The sequence below is a fragment of the Erinaceus europaeus genome, chromosome 3 (assembly GCF_950295315.1).
Source record: "Erinaceus europaeus chromosome 3, mEriEur2.1, whole genome shotgun sequence".
NCBI classification, from domain to species: Eukaryota; Metazoa; Chordata; class Mammalia; order Eulipotyphla; family Erinaceidae; genus Erinaceus; species Erinaceus europaeus.
This window is the reverse complement of record NC_080164.1, coordinates 52,559,464-52,583,907: the sequence shown is the minus strand read 5'-3', so window position 1 is coordinate 52,583,907 and position 24,444 is coordinate 52,559,464. Positions and strand designations below refer to the sequence as shown.

General features: G+C 41.5%; 1 protein-coding gene and 1 long non-coding RNA gene across 2 annotated transcripts in view; one reads left to right on the top strand and one right to left on the bottom strand.

The window, feature by feature from the left end:
- LOC132537663 (uncharacterized) overlaps nt 1–24,444 on the bottom strand; it is a 458,600-nt gene that overhangs the window by 272,127 nt on the left and 162,029 nt on the right. The gene's annotated exons all lie outside the window — the stretch shown is intronic.
- On the top strand, nt 1,164–10,351 carry LGALSL (galectin like). The gene is made up of 6 exons (XM_007539615.3): nt 1,164–1,624; nt 2,490–2,561; nt 2,702–2,790; nt 3,438–3,615; nt 7,107–8,757; nt 8,906–10,351. Exons 1-5 carry the CDS (start codon nt 1,589–1,591, stop codon nt 7,248–7,250), a joined length of 519 nt encoding a protein of 172 aa, XP_007539677.1. The 5' UTR covers nt 1,164–1,588; the 3' UTR covers nt 7,251–8,757; nt 8,906–10,351.

Here is a 24,444-nt window from a genome sequence, read left to right as displayed (position 1 = left end):
ATGTTTAAAAAGAAATCTCTTAAAAATAATAATCAATAAAGTGTGACTGAGTTAAGACTGATAAATAGCAAAAATGTGAGTCACACTTGTGCTGCACTTCAGACTCTAATTCAGAGCACACAAAGGATATGACTGGCTTACAGGCGTGTGCAGGTTAATTCTTCCTAGTAGTCTGAGATTACTATGATTAGCTCTGGTCCATAAAAGGAAAGCTAAGACACAAAAGCCACAATCATGTTGTAGGCCATACAGCCAGACAACTGTGATCGGAAGGGGCACCTGAGGGCCCCTCTGGTCTGCAGAAGGCCACACAGCCCTGCTTATTAGTGTAAAATACCGTGGTGATTCACACAGTGAAACGCTTAAGCTGAGATGTCATCTAATAGTGGGTATGTTGATAGTTTTTATACGAGAGGTTACATAACTATCCTACTGTGGAAGGACCATAAAGGCATTTGTGTTTTGGCTGAAAGAGGGGTATAACTTTGGGAATTAGTCCACAAGACAGCAGATTTCTTTTTCCCCAGCAAGAAACTTGCTACCCCAGACTGGACAACTAACTTGAAAAAAAGAGGTCCTAGTGGAGGCCTTGTCACTGTGACCAGTTCCATTTATTATAAAGACTTGGCCACATTCCTGCCGCAGAGAGCCTGCAAGGACCACAGGCCCACCCATCCTGAAGGAGTGACATGTTCTGTATCTAGCCTCCAAGAACATAAAAGCTCCTACAGTGCTTCCTCTGCCTCCTGCTTCTGGGTCAAATATTAATTTGTGCAAGCCTAGAGACTGCACAGCATCTTTCCACTCCCCAAATCCCAATCTTTTCTCCCACTCAGTAGGGATTCTCTGAAATGAAATCTCAAACTCCGGAGCAGCTCCCCCACCTCCCAGCCCTGTGCTGACCCCTGGCCTCCAGAGCCCTGCCGGCCGCCAGCAAGACAGGAGCCAGAAGGAGACTGTCCGGAAAGGTGGTGTGGGGGTGTCCTAAGCACCTGCGGCCTGGCCGGCCCAGGGCCCCATTTCCCAGTCCCCAGTCCCACCCACTCTCCCGGGCGGGGAGGACCCACGGGGCCCCAGTCCTCGGGTCCCTCCGCCCCAGCTTCCCGCCACGGTCCAATGGCCATGGGGCAGGACGAGCTGAGCAAGCCGCGGCAGCCCAGCCAGGTCCCCGCCCTGTTCCCGGTTCCCGAACGGGGCCCCGGCGGCCTTTAAATGCCACCCTGGGCCGGCGCGGCGCAGGCCTCGCCACCCTTCTTCATCCTCGGGCGGAGGCAGCAGCACCCTGAGGACGCAAACAGCCCCCAACGCTGCAGCCGCGGCGCAGGCAGCGGCCGCCACCTTAGACCTCCGGCGCGCGCGGCCCCCTCCGCTGCCGCCCCTCCCCCTCGGCCCAGCCAGCCGGGGCCCGGGCGTGCGCGCGCGTACCCGCGTGTGTGTGCGCGCGCTCCCGAGCCAGCCTGGGACCTGCGCCCCCGCCCGGCGCAGGTCGCCCGGGATCCCCGTCGGCCCTCCCGCCCGCCGGCGCGCAGCGTCTTAAGTCCCAGCCGCCCGGCCGCCAGCCGGACACCCCGCGGCGCCGCGCGAGAAGATGGCGGGGTCGGTGGCCAACAGTGATACCATAGTGGTGAGTATGGCGCGGGGGCACGCGAGACGCCCCCTGCCCGCGGGCTGCTGCCGAGAGGAGCTGAGGCCCAGCCCGGCGCCCCCGCCGCGGGAAGGCGCCCCGGTACCTGTTAGCACGAGCCGGCAGCCGGCGTGAGGGGCGGGAAGAGCTCCCTGGGCTGCGGGGCCGCTGTTGTGAGGGAAGGTCTGGGGGCGCGGAGGGCCGAGTGGGGTGACCGACTGCCCGTGTCCTGCCGGGCCGTGCAGCTGCCGGCCAGGTATGTGCAGTGCACGCGCGCGCGTGTGTGTGCATGTGTGTGTGTGTATGTGTGTGTGTGTGTGTGTGTGTGTGTCCGGGGGGGCGCGCGCCCCGAGTCATCCCCAGACGTCCCGGGGTTTCCCCCCTTGGCACTAGGTCCGCTCCTTCGAGAAGTTGCGCGCGGTCGCTGCACTCCAGCCACGTCCCCAGGAACAGCCTGGGTGGCAGCGGTTCCAGAGGTGTTTGCAGCTAGAGAAGGGCCTGCCTTTCTCCGCTGCGGGACTCTATCCCGTCGGTGGCCTTGACCTTGATTTTGATCTGAATCTGAAGGGGCTGGAGATCTTCAGAGGCTTAGCTATCAGTTGACACGGACAGTTTTTGTTCCAGGGAAGCGTGTGTGTGTGGGGGGGGGGGCGGGTATGTGTGATGATATGCGGTTATTCTGTGCACTGTGAAGCCGCAGCATCTGCAGAAGCTGTCTGTATTGTGAGTGCTACTGGATTCTGCCAGTTTCATGAAGGTTCCTCCCTGGTCTCTCCCCCACCTTCACCACCAACCCTCCCCACCCCCACCCCACCCCCAATCAAAGGAGCCTTTGGAAAGCCAATCTCTGTGCTTCTATTTTTAGAAACTAGATGATGGGCATTTAAACAACTCCTTGAGCTCTCCAGTTCAAGCTGAAGTATACTTCCCACGACTGGTAAATGATTTTGTTCTCTCCATCCTCTTAACTTTCTAATTGCATTTTCTAGTGGGTCAGGTCCTTAGGAGATCCGAACGAAGGCCTGACTCTTCCCTGACAGGCTGCAAACTCACTGTTTCTTCTCTCAATCGTTGTAGATAGTTCCATTTTGTGGGCACATTAAAGGTGGCATGAGACCAGGCAAGAAGGTGTTAGTGATGGGCATCGTGGATCTTAACCCGGAAAGGTAAGGTAGAATCCTTGTTTCCAGAAGACTTTTAACTCCAGGCAGTTAAAAGGCCCTGCCCATGCCTGTTGTGGTTTACCACTTTTCCTCTCCCTCTCTCTCTCTCTCTCTCTCTCTCTCTCTCTGTGGCCAGTGTTACTAGTTGGAAGTGCCAAGAAAGTACCATGTTCCCATGAAAAGAATGTGTATGAATCCCAGCCATCATTTCTCCAGACATCTATTTATATCAGAGATTATAAATATAGGCCCACATCATTTTCTTTTTAACCCTTAGAAAGGCCAAGGATTGGTAGAACTAGCAATATAAATAAGAATCTAACTTTACAAGATAGTCCTCCCCGTCAATTTCTGAGATCATTTTTGAGAATTTTGAGTTGGAGTAATACATACGTATATAGGTATTTTGAAATATCCATAATATTAGTCATTTTTAAATTCCACCAAAGTTTTCATCACAGCTTCCTTAGGGTAACAAAATAACTGGTTTAATTGTATTCCTATTTCTCTATAGTCTAACCCATGTAAAGATAAGTATCCCATTTAAAAAACAGAAAAATCCTGTGACAAAGAAGGATGTCTATAATCCTGGGTCAGTGTTATATGTTGTTATATACAACTTCGAATAAATGAAGTGTTTTTCTTTTAAGCTTTGCTATCAGCTTGACTTGTGGAGACTCTGAAGATCCTCCTGCCGATGTGGCCATTGAACTCAAAGCTGTGTTCACAGACCGGCAGCTACTCAGAAATTCTTGTATATCCGGAGAGAAGGGTGAAGAACAGTCAGCAATCCCTTATTTTCCATTCATTCCAGATCAGCCATTCAGGGTGAGTACCTCGAAGGTTTTTTGCCGCGACCTCTGGCAGAGTGATGATGTACTCACCCAGTGTCTGCCAAGAGCCATTCAAGCAGCCAGAATTTTTGCATGTCCCGGAAATTCATCACTTAATGGTGAAAGAAAGAAAAAAGCTCATGGAATTTGGTTTGCTAAAGCAACTTATGCAACAGACTTTCATGACTGAGGTTCTGGGGTCCCAGGTTCAACCCCTAGCACCACCATAAGCTATAGCTGAGATGCTCTTGTAATAACAATGACAATAATAGTAACGACATGGGGAGATGGCACTACATGTTAGAGCACAGGACGTACATTTCTGAGAACCCAAAAGTCCTAGATTCAATCCCTGGGCACCACCACACACTGGAGCTAAATAGTGCTCTGGTGTTTATTACAAAAATAAATAGATAAATTTTGTTTTAAAAGAAATTAGTTTATTAATATCAATTGACAAAGCAGCTTTTTGACTAGAACAAATAAAGCTAATAAACTTCATATTTACATGACCTGATTGTTAAGGATAATTTTCTATGTGGTATTCATCCTAGTATAAGGTAGATAATAGATATCTTCCCTCCAAATATCTGATTGACTAAAAAAAATATATTACAGCTGAGGGAGACAGCATAATGATTATGAAAAATACCTTAGGGAGTCGGGCTGTAGTGCAGCGGGCTAAGCGCAGGTGACACAAAGCACAAGGACCGGCATAAGGATCCCGGTTCGAACCCTGGCTCCCCACCTGCAGGGGAGTCGCTTCACAGGCGGTGAAGCAGGTCTGCAGGTGTCTATCTTTCTCTCCTCCTCTCTGTCTTCCCCTCCCTCTCTCCATTTCTCTCTGTCCTATCCAACAACGACAACAACAATAATAACTACAACAATAAAACAACAAGGGCAACAAAAGGGAATAAATAAATAAAATAAATATAAAAAAAAGAAAGAAAAATACCTTAATGCCTAAAGCCTCAAAGATCTCAAGTTCAATTCCCAGCTTCACCATAAGCCAGAGCTGAGCAGTGCTCTGGTTAAAAATAATAAGATCAAACAAAAAAATAATTGCATAGTATTCAGACTTTTTCTCATTTTGTATGTAGCACTGACCTGTATTAGTTACCCCTTTTTGAAGACTATAGTAACTATCATTCTATTTTCTCTTGTTCCTCCCCCCTTTTTAATTATTTATTATTATGAGCAAGAGGCAGAGCAGATAACTGCTTAGCTCTGGTATATATGGTGCTGCAGATGGAACCTAGAACCTCAGGCATGCAGGTTCTCTGTTCTGGCACTGAGCAAGCTATCTTTCCTGCCTCTCCCTTGTTCCCTTTACTAACAGTGCCTGACCATGTCATTGTTTTCCCTCTCTGAGTTAAGTCATCTTAGTCTTCATTGTCACAGTGTGGCTGATTAATTCCTTCCCTTGAGTCTGGGTGAGTATAGATTTGCTCCTCACTATCTAGCAGGCAGAAAGCACTGCCTGAACATCCCATCCAGTCAAGCAGTATTCACCAGCCTTTCTCTGTGAAGAACAGGACCAGCTAAGAGGTGTAAATCAGAGGCCAGCAAGATAGCTCATGTAGGAGAGTGCCTGCTTTGTTACACTCCAGACCACATTTGAGTCTGGCCCCTACTGCACTGGGGTATGTTTGAGTGCTGTAATGTCATTGTCTCCATCTCTTTCTCCTCTTCTTCTTCCTCCTCCTCCTCCTCCTCCTTATTCTTCCCCTTCTCTTACTCTCCTTCTGCTCCTGCTTCTTTTCTCTCTCTCTGTCAGTCACTCCCTCTCCCACCACCCTTTCTATACTGACCCAAGTCATTGAAGCCCCAGCAACAAAGAGAGAGGGGAGGGGAGAAATGCAAATTATGGTGTGTTAAGAAGGTATTTTCTGAAATGTCAGACCTGAGGGTGAAGATGTCTACATCATACCTTGTTAACATGTATCACAATTAAGACAACTCAGTTAAAGCAATGTACTGTATGTATACCTAATAAAGCAGAACAACCCTTAACCTGTTGCTCTTCACCTAGAAATTTATGGGAGTTTTACAAAGAAGTAATTATTTCTTTTCCCATCTTATAGTGGGGCTGGAGGCATAAATATCTAAGCCTTCCACATCAATGGTAGAATCAAGACTATTGTCCTTCTAGGCCTAGGGAAGATAATTCTAATCCACTATCCTAGCCTCCATTCCTAGTATGACAGTAGCTGTTTTGGTGCCTTTTGATTGGGACAATTTTTTTTTAATTTCTTTATTGAGGAATTAATGTTTTACATTCGACAGTAAATACAATAGTTTGTACGTGCATAACATTTCCCAGTTTTCCATATAACAACACAACCCCCACTAGGTCCTCTGCCGTCCTTTTTAGACCTGTATTCTCCCCATCACCACCTACTTGGGACAGTTTCTTAATGATGGATCAAAATAATGTATTTCAGAAGTGTGAGTAATCATAGTTTCTGACTACCAAGAGGAATACAGTGCTTCCCAACGACAAAATTGAAGTGAAATCAGCCTTTCTTGATGCTATAATTTTAGTAATAACATGAATTAAATGTGACTAATATCACATACGGAGTCTCTGTTTGCATAATGAATACCAGTGCTGTTAATAAATGCAGTACAGAACCAATGATTAAACCAATGATCCCTTAAGTGAATTACTTAAGGAAAAAAAAGGAGGAAAAAGCTTTTTTCTTATGGAATCAGTATTTCTATTTGGCTTAACAAAGCCTGGTTAATTATATATCCCTGGTCCGATAGTAATTACTATGTAACCTTCTCTACTTCAGCGTTTACCACCTTTGAGTGCCTAGACTATTATTACATGATACTAATGTGTACCAGTTTTGCCTTTGAAGGTAGATGAAATTTAGGAAATAGCAGTGCAGATATTTAGTGCCATAGACACGAATCTGTGCTACTTCATATCCCTTTCTGAAGTGCAAAAGGAATAATGATAGGAGCTTAGGGAACTTTGAATTACTAACTGATATCGAATAGTGTAGAGCAGTGGTTCAAAAAGTTGATCCTTGCTGGCCATCAGTTTGGAACTAGGTAGATTTTTAGGCCTTACACTGGCCCTCTTGAATTAAATTTGGCGGGTGGAATCCCACAATATGTGTTCTAACAAGGCTTCTATATAATTACAGTACACTCATTTAACATTTATAAACTAATGAGATATTGCCTTCCTTTATCTAAAATGAAGTACAAAAAGAAGTTTGAACTGTGCTGCTCCGCATACATTCAGATTTTTTTCTCCCCTTAGTTCCACAGATCCAACAAGCCAATCCTTAGCATTAGTTGAATGTGCAGAGGTAGAATCTATGAATACCAAGTACTAGAAGTCCTCAGATGTTTTACTGCACTGGGGTTCATTGCCACTAACTCCCAAGTTGCTCACCAGTCAACGATATTGTTTTCCCCAGCAGAATTTATGGGAATTATGAATTAAGGTTAGTATCTTATTTTTTCCAGGTGGAAATTCTTTGCGAGCACCCACGCTTCAGAGTGTTTGTGGATGGACACCAGCTTTTTGATTTTTACCACCGTATTCAAACATTATCTGCAATTGACACCATAAAGATCAATGGGGACCTCCAGATCACTAAGCTTGGCTGATGATATTTAAACCACATCTATTTCGAGTAGGATCAGGTGCCACAACTATCTGACTTATCTGTCTGGGAGAAATATCCTAGCAAGATCTGGAGACTTAAAATATAAAGCAAACACAGAAGGCAGGCTTCACTGTCTCTTTTTTTGTGTAGTTTAATCCTAAAATGACAACTTCAACCATGACTTGCTCTAGGAAGAAAGCTGTCAGAACAAAGACACCGAGCCATTACTCACAGAACAAATACATTTATGCTGGATTTTATTCAGACTAAAATGGATTTGTGATGTTTGTGATTTGGTAACAAATTATTCATCTTTTCAAAGCAAGGTGATGTTTAGAAACAGAAGTATTAAAGACTTAACCAACAAAAGCGGTACACTGAAATCAATTCATTTCTGCACTGAAGTGGCATTGTGTAGCACAACCAACATTTTAGTCAGGGTATTTACATAGAATGTAGGTTGTTCAAGATTTGGTTGGTTTGGTTTTTTTGGTTGTGTGTGTGTGTTTATTTGCACAGCAAATGTTAATGTTAATTCAGACTTTTAAAGCTTTCTTGTAGTTACTTATTTATACTCAACGTCTGTATAAGAAATTGCTCAATGTCTCAAGAACAGCAAGTTATAAACTTGAATGTATACATTTCTTTAATTGGAGGGGAGAAACTATGTATTACAGTCATGAAGCAGGTGAATTTTTACCTTAAAGATTTGAGTCATATCCTGTTTACCCCTAATCTTAGGATCTCTTGATATAAATTGCTTCAGGTGCTTTTGGGAAGACTTTGCCACACTTTGATAAAAACTGCGTTTCAAGTTATTGAAGATTATATAAAATTCTATTTACATTGCTTTTTCTCTTTACTGTGAATTAACACAGTATTGGCTTCCTTAAGATTAGTTAAGTATTTTTCTCTGGGTTTTCATGATAGCTCTTTAAGTTGTTACTAATTAAAAATATGTAATAGGTGATTACGTAGGCAGTTTTTTAAGTGGCTACTAAATAAACTTTTTAAAAGTAGTATGAAAATGATTCAGGAATTGCGTATAAAACAGAAGCAAATGGCCCCAAATAACTTAACTTGGAAGTAATTTATATCAACTTAAACACTGTTAGCTCATTGTATATCTTTATTATGTGACCCACACCAATATCCCTAAGCAGTGCCTTTGGAGCTTCAGAGTAGAAGACACATGGTACTGAATTGGTTGTGCCAGTGTTTCAGAATAAGACAGAATCCATATTAGGAAATGATCCAATTAGTTTATCTGAAAAAGGTAACTCTCAGATCAGGACTCTAGTTCTTTGGGTTCAGCCAATAGTGTGAATGCTCCTGATTAAGCTGTAGCTATTTCCCTGCATTTGTGAAACTGATCCACAGACAGCCGTCTACAAAAGGAGCCACCGTGATATAAGTATCTTCAGAAGGCAATGATGGGCTTTTGGATCCTGGACTTCACAAACTGCTTTGGCCCTGGAGGGAAGCACCGTTGGCATTGCTTTGGTCAGGTAGTTCTTCTAGCGTTTGCCCTTCTTCCGTAGCCAGTCAACAGCGTCAGGTTGAGCCTGATGTAAAGTTTTGAGACCTCCTTTGAATCTGGAGAGGTGGCAGTCATTGACTATGTGGGTCATAGTCTGTCTGTAGCCGCAGGGGCAGGTAGTGAGGGGAAGGGTTGCTGGGTGGGGGTGTATTTATATAATTTAGTTTTTGTTTGTATAGCATCCTGCATCTTGTCATGACATGTACTTGTCTACCCTGCTTTTGATTTTTTTTTTTTACATAACATGCAGTGACACAGAAGTGGCCATATCATTTCCATGTGTCGAGAATGTAGACAGTGTTTCAGTACCAAAGTCTAAGAAAAAGCAAACTCAAAAATGTGAATTTTTATGGATGATATATTTGGATTCTTCTCAACTTTTAAACTCTTTAGCACACGTCTCTTATGTTATATGAAAAGAAACTTTATTGAATAAGACAGGCTGAGCACTGAAAATCTTTACATTCCAGCTAACTTACTCAGTCTTATGCAGCCAAGAGGGTTGGCCCATAGCTCCAGATGTTTTCAAGCCTGCGATTTACTTGTCAATTGTAAAGCCACTAGATTTTGAGGAGTGTTTGTAGAAAGACTTATATTTGTAAGGAAGTTCATTCTAGTTATGATGGAAGACCTCCAAGTCTCTTGAGAGATCATCCATTTCCACTCTACATAATGTAGCAGAAACTAGAGTCAGAAATATAGCTGAATAGAAGTGATATATCTCTATACCTACTAGCTAAACGGTTAACAGCCAGTCACTTGGGCAGCTTAATGTAAAGATACATGGTTAACCCTTCTTCATTCGATCAGGGGACCTCTTGGTTAATCCTGTTAAGATTCATCTAAATGATGTGATGGCTTGATTCAGTATAGCTAAATTAGCAGGGCTTAATCCAGCTGTAGGAATCAATAGCTGTAAGCTAGAAACAGTGTTCACATCCTGTCATGGGCATGTGAGGTGTAAGGTGGGAATACAGGATAGAAAGTGCAATTTAAAGCTTCACTGGAAAGTATTTGGGTATATACGGAGCCCTAATTTTGCAATGTGACCAAAACCAAGGAATATAACAATCAGGTTCTGGGAAAATAAATGGCAAGCTTTAGACAATCTGTCCATTTCTGCAGCAAAATTGGAGTGAATGTATGTAGCTACATAAAACTTAACAAAAGTGACTTCTGCTTTCTGGGATGTCCCAGGATTGTCTTAAAATGATTATTATTGTTTTAATTTGAAACCTCTTCAAGTCTTGCCAACTTTAGTTCAAAATTCTCTAAAAGATCTCTCTTAGAATTTATGAATTATTAAAATTTAAAAAAAGTTTTTCATTTGTATTAAAAAGAAAATATCCAGAAAGAGGGAAGGAGCCCTTATGGACTAAGAGAAAACAGCCTTGGCATTTTCTGGCATTAATATAGAAATAATATTCCCATGATGACATATTTTCAAAGAAACACTTTCTTATTTACTGCGTGGTGTAAACTGTTACTAAATGTGTTCTTACATTATTATGTCACTGCTGAAAATTATTTGCACTATAATAAAGGACTTTTTTACGTAGTGATTTCTGGTTTATGACATGCTATTATTTGCACCAGGTATGATATACTTGGCTTAGACTGTAGTATCTCACTGTCCCTGATCAAGGGATGGAAAGTCTCTCAGGGACCAATTTATGCATCCTTTTAAAATAAAATTCACATACAGTAAATTCACACTTCTTTTGATATACAGTGCTATAAGTTTTAATACACATAGATTCAAGTCATGATCACTTCAGTCAGGATATACAACCATCCCTTCATACCCCAAATTTCCACTGTGCTACCCCTTTTGTGACTAAATTTGTCCCCTAATCCTAACCAGGCAATAACCACTGATCTTTTCTCCCTCTTCAATTTGTCTTTCCCTTGCTTCTATATGAAGATACTATATTCATTCCCTTGAGGTTGACTTCAATTTGCATGACACATTTGAGATTCATGTTGCAATGATAGTTCCTGGTTACTGCTGAACAATATTCCACTGTATAGGTGTCCTAGTTTCTTTACTCATTCACCTGGTAAGGTTGTATTGAGTTTGTAATAAATCATTAAATATGGTCTTAGTTCAGTGTAGATACAAAAGCAAGATTGTATTTCTCTTGCCTTCCTACAGGAGAGCCTGTAGTGTGATTGAGAAGGAAGCTTAATCTCATGGTTAGTCTCTATAAAAACTGGCTTGCTCAGGTTCACCTGGCTTCAGCTATGGGCGATGAACAGAGATTTTCTCACATTTGCATCTAACCTACTTACACCTTGGTTGGGTTTCCTACCCATTACCACTTTGTCTAAAAGACAAACTATAGCTGTTTTCTGTCATAGATTTTGCAATTAGGTATAAGTGAAGGAAAGCCTGTTAAAGTAGGGACAATTTGCTGACATTGACAGATAAGAGCTCTAGCTAGGAAGGTCCCTTCTGGGATATGACATTGTACTTGTTTTACGACAGTGTTTTGGATTAGATGGTCTGGAGGGTATCCATAATTGGAGCCTCTGAGAGCTACAGACACCTAGGGTCTTTTCTTGCATTTCACAAGTTTATTAGAACTATGTTAGTTGTCATAAACACATAGATATATCAGTGAGTAAAACAAGTTTCTGATGGGTTTAAACTTTAATGTGCTTAAGAAACACTGAGAACACCTGCTTGTGGTGCCTAAGTCAACCTCAGTGGTGGTAGGCTCTGTCTGGAGGTCTGGAGGTCTCAGGAGTTTGCGTTTTTAGGAGATAGCCTAGATAGTGAAAGTGGTGCTTGAATTTCTGCTGAGTTGGAAACTAGTTCTCTTGGATAGTATGCTGCCTTGCCATGTGCATGCTCCAGGTTCAAGCCTGTGGCCCCCACCATATTAAAGAAATCTTTTGATATTGTGGTCTGTTGAATTGTGTAGGACTATGAATATCTTTCTGTGAAAACTACTTTAACATGGGTTTTCTACTCTGCCAAAAATCATCCAGCTGTCATTGCAGCACTACGGTTGTGTTACTATCATTTTCTTCTTACTTTCCCCAAACATAAAACACTGTAATGGGCGGGGAAAAAACTGCCTTTCAAATAAGCTTTGTTTAAAATAAATAGATCCTTCTTATTTGGTGGGTATAGAACCTTTAGAGCAACCTGACATCTGAGTTTTGTTATTGTTGTTGTTGTTGTTGTTGTTATTTTTAACCAAAGCACTCCCTAGTTCTGAAATTCAGATCCTCAGGCTTGAAAGTCTTTTGCATAATCACTGTACTATTTCCTTGGTTCTTGACACTAATTTTTTTTTAAATATTTATTCCCTTTTGTTGCCCTTATTGTTTTTTTATTGTTGTAGTTATTGATGTCGTCATTGTTGGATAGGACAGAGAGAAATAGAGAAAGGGGGGAAGACAGGAGAAGAGAAAGACACCTGCAGACCTGCTTCACCACCTGTGAAGCAACTCCTCTGCAGGTGGGGAGCTGAGGGCTCACCGGGATCCTTAGGCTGGTCCTTGCGCTTTGTGCCACGTGCGCTTAACCTACTGTGCTACTGCCCGACTCCCCCTGACACTTATTTTTAACAGTGGATGCTCTGAGAGAGATTGAGGTTGTAGGGCAAGTAATGTAAGCATTTCAATTTGACCTACATTGGAGATTGGTGGGGGGAGGGGAAGACGGACAAATTTGTGAAGCAAATATATAGAAATTATGACTTTTAGAAAAGGCAGAGAGCAATTTGTAAAAGCCCCAAATGGGGCAAGGGAGACTCTCATGTTTCAAGGTTTCTTAGGTTTCAAGTTCAATCCCCAACACCACCATAAACCAGAACTGAGCAGTGCTTGGTGTTATGTCTTTATATCTCTCTGTCATTAAAATAAATAAATTATATATATATATATTTTTTTAAAGTGTATTTTGGGAACAAATTTATGTCTTCCCTTCCAGAAAATGGGACATAGGTACCAAGTACCATGAGTACCTTGCTTTCTAATCACCAAGTTAATTTCACAGTGATTTCTTACCCTTAAAGAAAAAGACTCCTGCAAAAGGCAGAGAACTGCCTTGCATATCATGGGCTTCACAATTAATTAAAATAGGTGTATACAAGGTGTTGAAATAATATAAAACTGAAAAAGGGAGAATAAATAGCCACTGGCACTTTCTCTCGTTTTGATACACCCCTTCTATCTCCCAGGGGCAAATGGTGGCTGGATGAGCAAACACAGAGTGTAAAAGACAGCATTACTTCATAAGGCAACACAGACCATTCCTAAACAACATGTCCTGGTAAGAGGCAAGATGACAATAGACCTTGGAGATGGTTAGGATCTTGGGAGTCATCTAAGCTTTTGTGAATAAGTCTGATGTTTGCTATTAACTCCAGTACCTTTCTTTCTGTCTGTAATTCTAAAAAGCAGAGACAATCAAAGCTTTCCTATATTTAGACTAGGAACAGGAGCTATGGTGAAAGGGATAAGTAGGAATGGGGCACCCAGGCCACAGGGATTTGTTGAGTGTGCTCAGGTCAGGTTAGAGCTTTGAACCTCTAGTCTTAACATGCTCCCCATGGGAAACAGACTTAATGAGAGCCACAGGAGACAAAACAGATTAAATATTTATTTTTTTATTTGATAGAACAGGGAGGAATTAAGTGGAGAAGGGGAGATACTGAAGGGAAGAGAGAGAGAGAAAGATAGACACCAACCTGCAACACTGCTCCACTGCCCATGATGCTACCCCATGTAGGTAGGGAACAGGGGCTTGAACCAGGGTCTTTGCACATGGTAATGTATGGACTCTACTGGATATGCCGTAGCCCAGCCCTCAAAACAGTTTTTAAAGCTGATAAAATCAGAGTTGAAATCATCATAATACCAAATTCCTGTAATACTCCTTCACAATTTCATAGTGTATTAAATATGCTTATCTTTCAGACTAAACCTAATCCATGAAAGTATGCTTTTTGTAGTATCACACTCAAGTTTGTTAATTTGAAAGTCTAGCCAAAATTGACAGTATATTATGCCATAGTTAGAAAAATGCTTGTAAAATATACTTAGGGGCTTTCTTTATTATCACAGCTATTTTAATATTATAAAGCATGGGTTTCTCCTAATGCAATGGTTCTAATGCATAAAATGCATTTTAATATTATACAGCATGGGTTTCTCCTCATGCAATGGTTCTAATGCATAAAATAGTTTTTATGTTGTATTGAAAAGTGAACTAGAAAAATGGAAAACATAATAAGTAATGACCAAAACCAAACAATTTTTTAAAGAATTGACTTATATGAAAGAGAGAGACAAGAGTACCACTCAGCTCTGTCATATTCAATGCTAGGAATTGAAGCTGGAGCCATAGATAGCCAAGTCCTGCACTTTACCACTGAGCTAGTTCCCTGACTCTGTAAAACAAAATAATTTTTTCAAATGAGCACTCTCATGGATTAGTGTACTCTCCTGCTTTAAGATCATACTTAATCATTCTTTTATGGCACTCTTTTTCTTTTCTTCTTTCTTCTTTGTATTTGAGGAGGTTGGAAATAGACCTGGTAACTAAGTATTCTCTTTGGAAATCCTACAGTCCTCAATAACTTCAAAATTAAGTAAATAATTTTTATTTTTAATTTTTTAATTATCTTTATTTTATTTATTGGATAGAGACAGCCAGAAATCAAGAGGGAAGAGGGAAATAGACAGAAAGACACCTGCAGCCCTGCTTCACCACTCGCAAAGCTTTCCCCCTGCAGGTAGGGATTGGGGGCTCAAACCTGGGTCCTTGCTCATTGTAACATATTCTCAACCAGGTGCCCCACCACCTGGCCCTGTAAATGATATTTTTTAAACAATCTGCTTGCAAAGCTAAGAAGGTATTTACTGGCCTTTTGATATACATAAATATTTTTGTTCTCAACACGTCTATAGTTAATTCATGTACAATAGCTCCTTTCTCAAGAGTGTCATAGCTGCTGCTAGTGAAGCTAGATATGAATGAAGATCTTCTATGTGAAGGTACCATATTAGACACCATGAGCTATTAGAGAGATGAAAGGCATGCCACCTACCCTTGAAGAATTGAAGAATTTATGATCTAACTGGAAAGACAGGTCATATAAAATATACATAAATATGAATGTTGATAGTTAAGGCCAGACTGATTGAACAGAGCAGTACATGCCACAGAAATTCCCAGGAGACAGTGTTTACTGCTCAGCTAAGTTATGGGGGGGGGGGGGAATTAAGAGCCAAAGGACTTCCACTGGGCTTCTGAGGGCCTGAATGCTCTTCGCACCTCGGCTGCACCAGTAACAGCCCAGTATGTACATTCAGCTTTGATCTAGGGACCAGTAGTGTGTTTCCCAAAGCTCATAGTTGAAATTCTGAAGAAAGAGTTCAAGGAAAACCTTGGTGTTAGTTAATTACAAAGCACTCTTCTATGCTTGAGAGAAGACCCTTCCATTAATGAAGACCCAGCAACGAAAAGGCTGTGTTCTGGAGTGTCTATGGGAAACTGTATCTTAGATGCACTTAACATAGTCAATTTTAGCTTCGCACATTTGGCACCAAAACATGAAATGAAGCACAAGCACCATATATAGGAAAGGAACCATTAAGTACTGTGGGCAATTCTACTAAAAGAGCAAAGAACCTGTGGGTAGGGGTGTGACTCAGATGGTCCTGCTATTAGTTCTGTTTCCTGGGCCTCTCATAGAACCCTCCAGTCTCTGCAGAGTTATACCACTGTTTAAGAAACTGTTACTACTTCCTATTCATGGTTCCTAATTACATAATAGACCCTATGGTGTTCAAAGAAACAGAGATCTGCTCCAACACCAAATGAAAACAATGGCATTGTATCTATTTGTTTAAAATTCCTCTCCAAAGTAATCTCCTTTTGAAGGGAAATATTGACTTTAATTAATTGTTGTCTTCTCTGCGGACTTTTGTTCTTAACCCAAGTGTGATATAAATGTCCACTGTTTATCTTGAGTGGATAGTTTTCTTATTTACACATAATATCCAGTTCTTTGACACAGACTCCCTCTTATGAACTAACTAAACATGGATAGTCCAATAAGATTTTCCCTGGCACTGAAGAGACCCTTACATTGCCCTGTCCAATGTGGTGGCCACAAATAATTATTAAACTCTTAAGATGTATCTAATTCTAAAAAGAAAGTGATTTTTTATGAGAGAAAGAGAAAGGCAGAGACCAGAGAATTCACCGCTTATGACACCCTACTTGCTTTTATATTTATTCTTAAGCTGTTTTCTTTCTTTTATACTTTATTTATTTATTAATGAGAAAGATAGAAGGAGAGAGAGAAAGAGCCAGACATCACTCTGGTACATGTGCTGCCAGGGATTGAGCTCAGGACCTCATGCTTGAGAGTCCGATGCTTTATCCACTGCTCCACCTCCCAGACCACTCTTTTTCTTTCTAAATTTCTTTTAATTTATTTTTATTTGATAGAACAGAGAGAAATCAAGAGGGAAGAGGAGAGAGAGAGCTAGACAGAGAGGGAGAGGGAGAAAGAGAGAGATACATGCAATCCTGCTTCAGCACTCAGAAAGCAACTCCTCTGCAGGTGGGAACCAGGATCTTGAACCTGGGTGCTTGTGCACTTAACTCAGTGTGCCACCACCCAGCCCCTTGTCTTTCTTCTTAAGTGGTACTGAGGATCGAACCCAGGACTGCACATATGCAAGGCATAAACTCTACTGCCAAGCTACCTTCCCAGCCTCAAGAAACTGACTTTTTAATTTTTACACTTGACTTTAGCCAAAAGACTGAGAAGTCATAAATTTTTTATTTTATTTAATTTTAATTAATTTAACTTTGGCCACATGTGCGTAGTTTAATTGGACAGTGCAAGTCGAGAACATCAGACCCTGCTGCGTAAACATGTCTGCTTTAGATCCTCAGGGAATTGTAGGGCTAGCAAAAATTCCTGTCTGAACCTAAGCCATGATTAAATTTAGGAAAATATAGCCACAGTCTAAAGGTCAGTAAAGGCCTATTCATGAGAGGCCACAGTGTCCCTGGGAAAGAGCTCATCCTAAAGGAAGAAAAACTTCAGGAAAAGTGTGTTTAAGGGTAGCAAGCAAGCCTCAGATGTACATGACAACTCTGCATTCAGTTGTTTATCGTCCAGACCCAGTTCAGTAGAGTCCCACCTGAAACCTAGAACAAGAAGCTGCAATCATTACTCTACAGAATTCCCTGTGATCCACACACCCCAGAGGGTTGAAGGGTAAGACAGCAGCCGCTACCTTGGACAGGCCTTGCACTAGGGGCAGGTGACTGGGCAGTGACTCTGATACCTGCCTAGGTCTAAGTGTTCAGCTTCCTCTGAATAGCTGTTAGCATTTACGCTGATAGCACTGATGAGCTTCAGAAATAGAGCTGTCCATTTTGGAACTGCAATGCTGATCAGAAGCATTTGTCGATTTTTATAAATAACACCATTGTATTTATGTGTTTGACTGATCTAAGTGACTGGTCTCTGAGAATAATAGCTTCTAATTCACCAGAAGCCAGTTTTGAATAACGACAAAGTGCTTTCTAATTTTATCAAAATGCCCTTCTTTTGGTAGAAGAGGAAAATTGTATAGTGCAAGACAGAAATGGACTTTTAGAGGTGAGTTTTTTTTTCATGTCACCTTTATAATTCTGATTTAATTTAATTACTTTTTACGCAACATTGGGGAGTAAATCCAGGGCCTCACACATGTATGATACCATTGTGTTCAGGAAGTAGTGACCTTCCTGAATCAAAATTTTTATCCTTTATTTTGAGAAAGAGAGAGACAAGCATGAGGAAGAGACTTGACAGCTGCTCCACTGTCCAGAAAGCTAGAGCTCCTCCAGTGCCATCCACAGTATTCTCATGTAGTCCTGGGACCTGAACCCTGAACCTTGTGCATGGACACTCCCTTAGTAGTGAATTCAAATGTTTATTTTCAATAACACACACATCTGAAATACATACTATTTTGGGAGTCCTGTGGTAGCGTAGCAGCTTAAGCGCAGGTGCCACAAAGTGCAAGGACCGGCTTAAAGAACCCAGTTCGAGCCCCTGGCTCCCCAACTGCAGGGGAGTCATTTCACAAGTGGTGAAGCAGGTCTGCAGGTGTCTGTCTTTCTCTCCCCCGTCTTTCCCTCCTCTCTCCATTTTTCCCTGTCCTGTCCAACAATGACAACAGTAATAATTACAACAATAAAGCAACAAGGGCAACCAAAAAAAAGGGAAGAAGTAAATAAATTAAAAAATTTTAAAAAAAAGAAACACATACTGTTTTAATGCAGTGTTGTTTCAATAACAGTAATGATAAAAACCTACACCAGAAAGCACTTGGGAGCAAGTGGTATTTGGCAAAAAGATTCATCACACATTACTCTGAAAATAAAATAATAAAAATCCTTGTTAGATGTCTTATTTTCTCCCAAGTCCCTTTTTAACCCTCTCCTAGACAGTTTCTAAATCTTCTGTTCCCTTCCATGTACAGAGCTATTTGGCAGCACCAAATCTCCCAGAGGACTATCTAAAGCATTCATCTAGCAAAGGCCACTCTCGTCATGAGGGACATTTTGTCCCTAAGAAAAACAAAAATTATCTATGATTTATTAGATTTTTTTTAAAATACCCTGTCTCATTTCCAAAAGAACTCAAAGAGTAAAGAGTGAGGACACCAAAAGAGGTGTGAAGGGAAATACCAGGACCTCCTGGCTCTTTTTAGACTATTTATTTATTTATTCATTCATTCATTTATTTATTTATTGCCGCCAGTGTTATTACTGAGGCTTGATATCTGCTACAAATCTACTGCTCCCAGTGGCCATTTTTTCTGTTCTTCTGTTTGTTTGATAGAGACAGAAATAAATTGAAAGGAAAGGAGGAGAAAGAGAGGGAAGAGAAAGAAAGACAACTGCAGCACTGCCTCACCTCTCCTGAAGCTTTTTCCCTGCAGGTGGGGACCAGGGACTTTAACCTGGGTTCCTCCACATTGTAACATGTGTGCTGTACTGAATGTACCACCACCTGGCTTCTTCTGTTGTTTGTTTTTAGATAGGACAGAGAGAGACTTTGAGAGTGGGGAGAGAAAGAGACACCTGTAGCCTTGCTCACCACTGTGAAGTGTCCTCACTCCTGTAGGTGAGGACCAGAGGCTTGAACCTGGGTCTTCAAGCATGGTAATCTATGTGCTCATCTGGGTGTGTCACCACCTGGCCTCAATAACTTAATTTTAAAGAAGTTACCACCTCTTGCTCAATATTCTTTTATCTATTTGTTTAATGTCCATCTCTCTAGCTGGATGATTATTTTCATCAGAGCAGGTACTGCACTGCAAGTCCTATTCACTATTGTACTTTGAGCGTCTAGCATGTTATTTATCATATAACAAATGATGAATAAATGTTTGTTCAATGAATGATACTAGCCAAGACTTAAATTAGTTATCCATTGCTATGCAACAAATCATTCAAAATTCAGACACTTAAAATAAAGCATACATGGGGTGTTGGGAGGTAGCTCACCCAGTAAAGCTCACGAAATACCATGCTTGAGGATCCAGGTTCAGCCTCCGTTCCCCACATTCATAAGGAAAACTGCATGAGCAGTGAAGCAATGCTGCATGTATTTCTCTCTCTCTCTCTCTTTCTCTCTCTCTCTGTGTGTGTGTGTGTGTGTGTGTCATTCACTTTCTATCAAAAAAAAGAAGAAAGGGAGAAGTCCACCAGGAATGGTGCAGTTGTGCAAGCATCAAGACCCAGCAATAAACCTGTTGGCAAAATAAACTAATAAAACACATAATCTCACACAATTTCTGTTGGTCAGGAATTTGGAAGTGGTTCTAACTCAGGATCCTTCATGATGTAACAATTAAAGTATTGACCAGAGCTCCAGTCATCTGAAAGCTTGATTAAAGCTCTATAATTGTGATACCATCTGTGTATTTTGGTATTTTTAGGATAATCAGCTTCTTTCCATTCAGAGGATCTATGTAAATGAAAACAGCATTAATTCAAACAGACTGCATACAGCTCTCACCATGTGTCAGTTCTGTCATCTCTTTGGTTAATCTTTGTCCCCTCCTGAGCCTCATTTTTCTCTTTCATAAAATAAAGATGCAAAAATCTTTGCATAATTATTAGAAGGATTAAGTAAAAGGATGTCTGCAAAGTGCTTAACAAAAGAGAGAGAAAGAGAGAGGGTTCAATAAGTGGTTGCTATGAGAACTACACCAGAATGACACCTCCCTCCCCTGGTGCTTTACATTCTAGACCTCCAGATCTGAGGCTACCTGCGTAGCAGACTGAACAAGGCAAGTGAGGAAAACAAGTCCAGAGAGCTTAGATGACTTTTCCATGGTGTGACTTTGTTTCTCACTGCTTAGCAGGGAAGTTGATGAGTGACCCAAGACAGCAGTGTCCTGTCTGGGTTTCCCTGAGGTCATTCTAGGGTGAGCTGGGACTCAGATTATTGTCTTTCTTGGTACTTCAGGGGACATTCATGTGTCTGACCCACCTCCTAGAAATGGTTCAAAGGGATTAATTAGTGGCTGGTAAAACAGCAGTGATGGGGCATCCTTATCACAACAAGCCACCCAAGTGCAACCAGCAGCTATAGCCAGATGGCAAACAGCCACTTTGGCCTTTACGAGTTTGCTCAGCTGTAATTCCAGGAAGTCCTGAGAGCCTTACTAATTATCCCATCTTTTTGTTGTTGTTTGGGTTTTGTTTTTTTTTTAATTTTTTTGGAGGGGAGCTTTTGTGTTTGTTATGGGTTTTATTTTTGGCTTATTTCCTTTTTTTAAAAGCGTTTCTTACTGGTAGGCTCCTGCTTTGATTAATCATTATACAGCCACTTTCTACTCTTTGGCTAGATTTTCAGTCACTTGCAAATGTGAGATTGTGTGAGACTACATCTGTATTTGTCTGGTTTCAAACTCTCTGCAACCTATCTGTGTGACTTCCATCTTTAACCCTAAGAGCATGCTTCACTTTAAAATCTATTCTAGAATCCCTTACAACCTATTTTAGAGAAGAAAGGGACCAGACTTTCTCTTTTTTCCACAAAAAGTAACTCCGTGAAGGACCTGGGTTTAAGTCCCCAGTCTCCACCTGCAAGGGGGAGCTTCAGAAATGGTGAAACAGTGCTGCAGGTATGTTTCCCTCTTCTTTTCCTCTCTCTCTCTCTCTCTCTCTCTCTCTCTCTCTCTCTCTCTCTCACACACACACACACACACACACACACACACACACTTTCTCTCTCACCCTCTTCCTTAGTTTATCTATCCAATGAATGAATGTATGTATAAATAAATAAATAGTAACTCCCTGGATCACTAATGAACATAGCATCTGACTCTTTGTAGATCAAGAAGGTGGGTGTCTTGCCCTTACATATTATTTTATGAAAAATCCTCTACATAAGACACAATCCATGCCCTCACCATGAAAAGTAAGTGGAGAGTTCATCTATATACTCACAATAATAGGTTCGAGTTATACCCTGTCCCACCCCATGGCCTGAAAGAGGAAATACACTTATTCACTGGAAATGTAGTGTCTGAGCACCAAGCAAGCAAGCAAGCAAGCAAGCAAGCTCTAGGTGACTGATTGTTTACAATGGGTGGGGGACACCACAAAACCACACTCCAGAATATCATGTGTATGCCTGACACTGCTGAGGTGTTCCTACAGGGAGAATCACACTCTGGAAATGTGGATTTTGCACCTTGAAAAACTGAAAAAGAGGGAGTCGGGCTGTAGTGCAGCGGGCTAAGCGCAGGTGACGCAAAGCACAAGGACCGGCATAAGGATCCCGGTTCGAACCCCGGCTCCCCACCTGCAGGGGAGTCGCTTCACAGGCGGTGAAGCAGGTCTGCAGGTGTCTGTCTTTCTCTCCCCCTCTCTGTCTTCCCCTCCTCTCTCCATTTCTCTCTGTCCTATCCAACAATGACAACAACAATAATAACTACAACAATAAAACAAGGGCAACAAAAGGGAATAAATAAATAAAATAAATATTTTTTTTAAAAAAGAAAACAACAAGAGCAACAAGAAGGAATAAATAAATATTTTTTTAAATAAAGAAAGAAAAAAAAGACTGAAAGAGAACACCTGAAAGGATAGCATACCTTTGGAGAATATTGCCGTTTTACAGATGAGAAAACTGAGACCCAGTGAGATGATGTCAACACTTAAAAATCACATTGTTTGGAGCAGCAAGACAATTCCCCCAGAGAGTGCCTGCTTTGCCATGCACACAGCCCATGTTCATGTCCCCCCATTGCACTGGAGGAAGCTTTGCTGCTGTGGTGTCTTTCCATCTCCCCCCCCCCCACCCTCGCATCTCCTAGTTGAAAAACTCATCCCAGAGAAGTGAAGCTCTGATGACAACAACAAAATCACACCATTTCCCAAAGGTTAGTATAGAAATGGAATGCAGATCTCCTGCTCCGTAGACTAGGATTCTAGACCAGAAGTGAAGCCAGGCAGCATGAGAAGTGCATGAGCAGAAGTGCAGGCAGCATGAGAAGTAGAAATGAGATATTTCCTAGACTGCTCCTGTACAGGCACTAAAGTGAAAGAAGTTGGGTTCTCAAATACGTCACGTTTCCCAAGGATTGTCTCAGATTAAAAAGTAATGAAGGCAACTCTCCAAGTAATTGAATTTTGCTTCAAAGTTAAGGGAAATGGATGAGATCATGGAGAAGAAGGGCTTGTTCCATTTGATTAGATGCCCTGCAAAAGAGAAGGGTACTGGGTCACTGTCAGGTCAACTTGGAAAATTATGTGAAATAGGCTTGTTGGAAGCACTGTGGATGGTTCAGATCTATAGAGATGTTTCCAATAGAAAAGTTGTTGGAAAACAGGAAGTCACAAATTTATCATCTGTGGTACCTAGAAATGGCTTATGTGGCACCCAAGAATGATATCTGTGGTACCTAAGAATGATGCAAAGGCAAATGTCAAGGCCCAGGTTTGCCAAATGTGCCTCGTGTTCACAATCCAAACACACACTGGCCTACAGAGGTGGCTCACCCATGAGCCCTGGGCTCCTTGAACTCATGGAGACTGTCCATCCCTGTGAAATGGAAAAGAACAAGGATTCCCATGAGGACTTCCAAATTAAGTTTGAAATGGACATGGGTCTGAGCTCATATTCTGTGGTTATAGCTAGGGACATTCTAGGCTGCACTCATAACAGGACCAATCTTCCTCGAGTGGCAGAGTATGTTGACCCACCTGCATGTTAGCTGTCAGGTTCAAGCAAAAATTAGTGAAGTCATGGGCCCCTTGGAATATAACAAAAATAGACTTCCTAACTTTTCCCAAAATGAAGACCCCAAATCTCATCTGCTATAGTCTTACCTTTAGGCTCCTGATTATTAAACAATTTGTTCTGTTTTATACCTTAATGCTTTTCAGCCACCAAGCTGCAGATGCTACCATGACACCATCCTGATTTCTCTGGGCAGACAAGCTCACCAGTGTGTTCTGGAACCTCATTTCTCCAGAGCCCTGCCTCACTAAGGAAAGAAAAAAAACAGGCTGGGAGTATGGATCAAGCTTCCAACACCCATGTCCAGTGGAGGAGCAATTACAGAAGCCAGACCTTCCATTTCTGCAACCCATAATCATCCTGAGTCCATATTCCCAGAAGGATAAAGAATAGGAAATCTTCCAATGAAGAGGATTAGATGCAGAACACTGGTGGTAGGAATTGTAACTCTCTTATCCAATGGACTTGCCATTCATAATTAAATCATTAAAAAAGAAAGATAGAAAGAAAGAAAGAAAGAAAGAAAGAAAGAAAGAAAGAAAGAAAGAAGAAAGAAAGAAAAAGAAAAAAGGGGGAAAGAAAGAAAGAGATGGGATATGGAACCTGAGAGGGCATGGGGTAGGAACAATGGAGAAAAAGCAATGCTGAACCCTAAGTTCCCCTAAGTGTATGAGAACACCCTCTCATAGCCAGAAGCATGGCTCTGAACAATCTGTGCTGAGGAGGGACAGGGCTTGAGGTCATATCACTTTGCCCACTGCAGAGTCAGAGCCTCCACTATGAGAAAGTTACCAATCACCCTGGAAGTAAACTCTTAATAAATAGGCCTATCACTGGTGCCTTTCCCCCATGATGTGGCTCTGTTGAAGATATTGGGCTGTCAGAAATGTCATGACATATTTTTTCTATGTAAAATTAAATCAACACTTTTCCAACAACCCATAGTAAACCAGGAATGGAAGGCTGAGAATATTTATCATGGGGCAGCAGAAATGTCAAACAATATAAATTGCCAGTTTTAAAAAATTATTTTATTATTTTATTATTTTAATGAGAGAGAGAGGTAGAGAAAGGGAGGGAGGGAGGGAGAGAGAGAAAGAGAGAGAGAGAGAGAGAGGAGAGAAAGAGAAATACCAGAGCACTAGTCAGTTCTGGCTTATAATGGTTATGGGGATTGAACTTGGAACTTTGGAGCCTCAGGCATGAAAATCTTTTAACCATTATAACCATTATACAGTCTTCCCAATCCCCAAATCCCAGGTTCTTTGTTTGTTTATCTATTTATTTATTTATTTTCATTTTTAGTGATTAAGTATTGATTTACAAAATTATAAGATAACAAGGGTACAATTCCATACCTT

Bases quoted from the DNA above. Each gene is read 5' to 3' on its own strand.
- LGALSL (XM_007539615.3), top strand. From the start codon at position 1,589: ATGGCGGGGTCGGTGGCCAACAGTGATACCATAGTG. The intron at 2,791-3,437 runs GTAAGGTAGAAT...TTTTCTTTTAAG, and splicing joins GTGGATCTTAACCCGGAAAG to CTTTGCTATCAGCTTGACTT. The intron at 3,616-7,106 runs GTGAGTACCTCG...TATTTTTTCCAG, and splicing joins TTCCAGATCAGCCATTCAGG to GTGGAAATTCTTTGCGAGCA.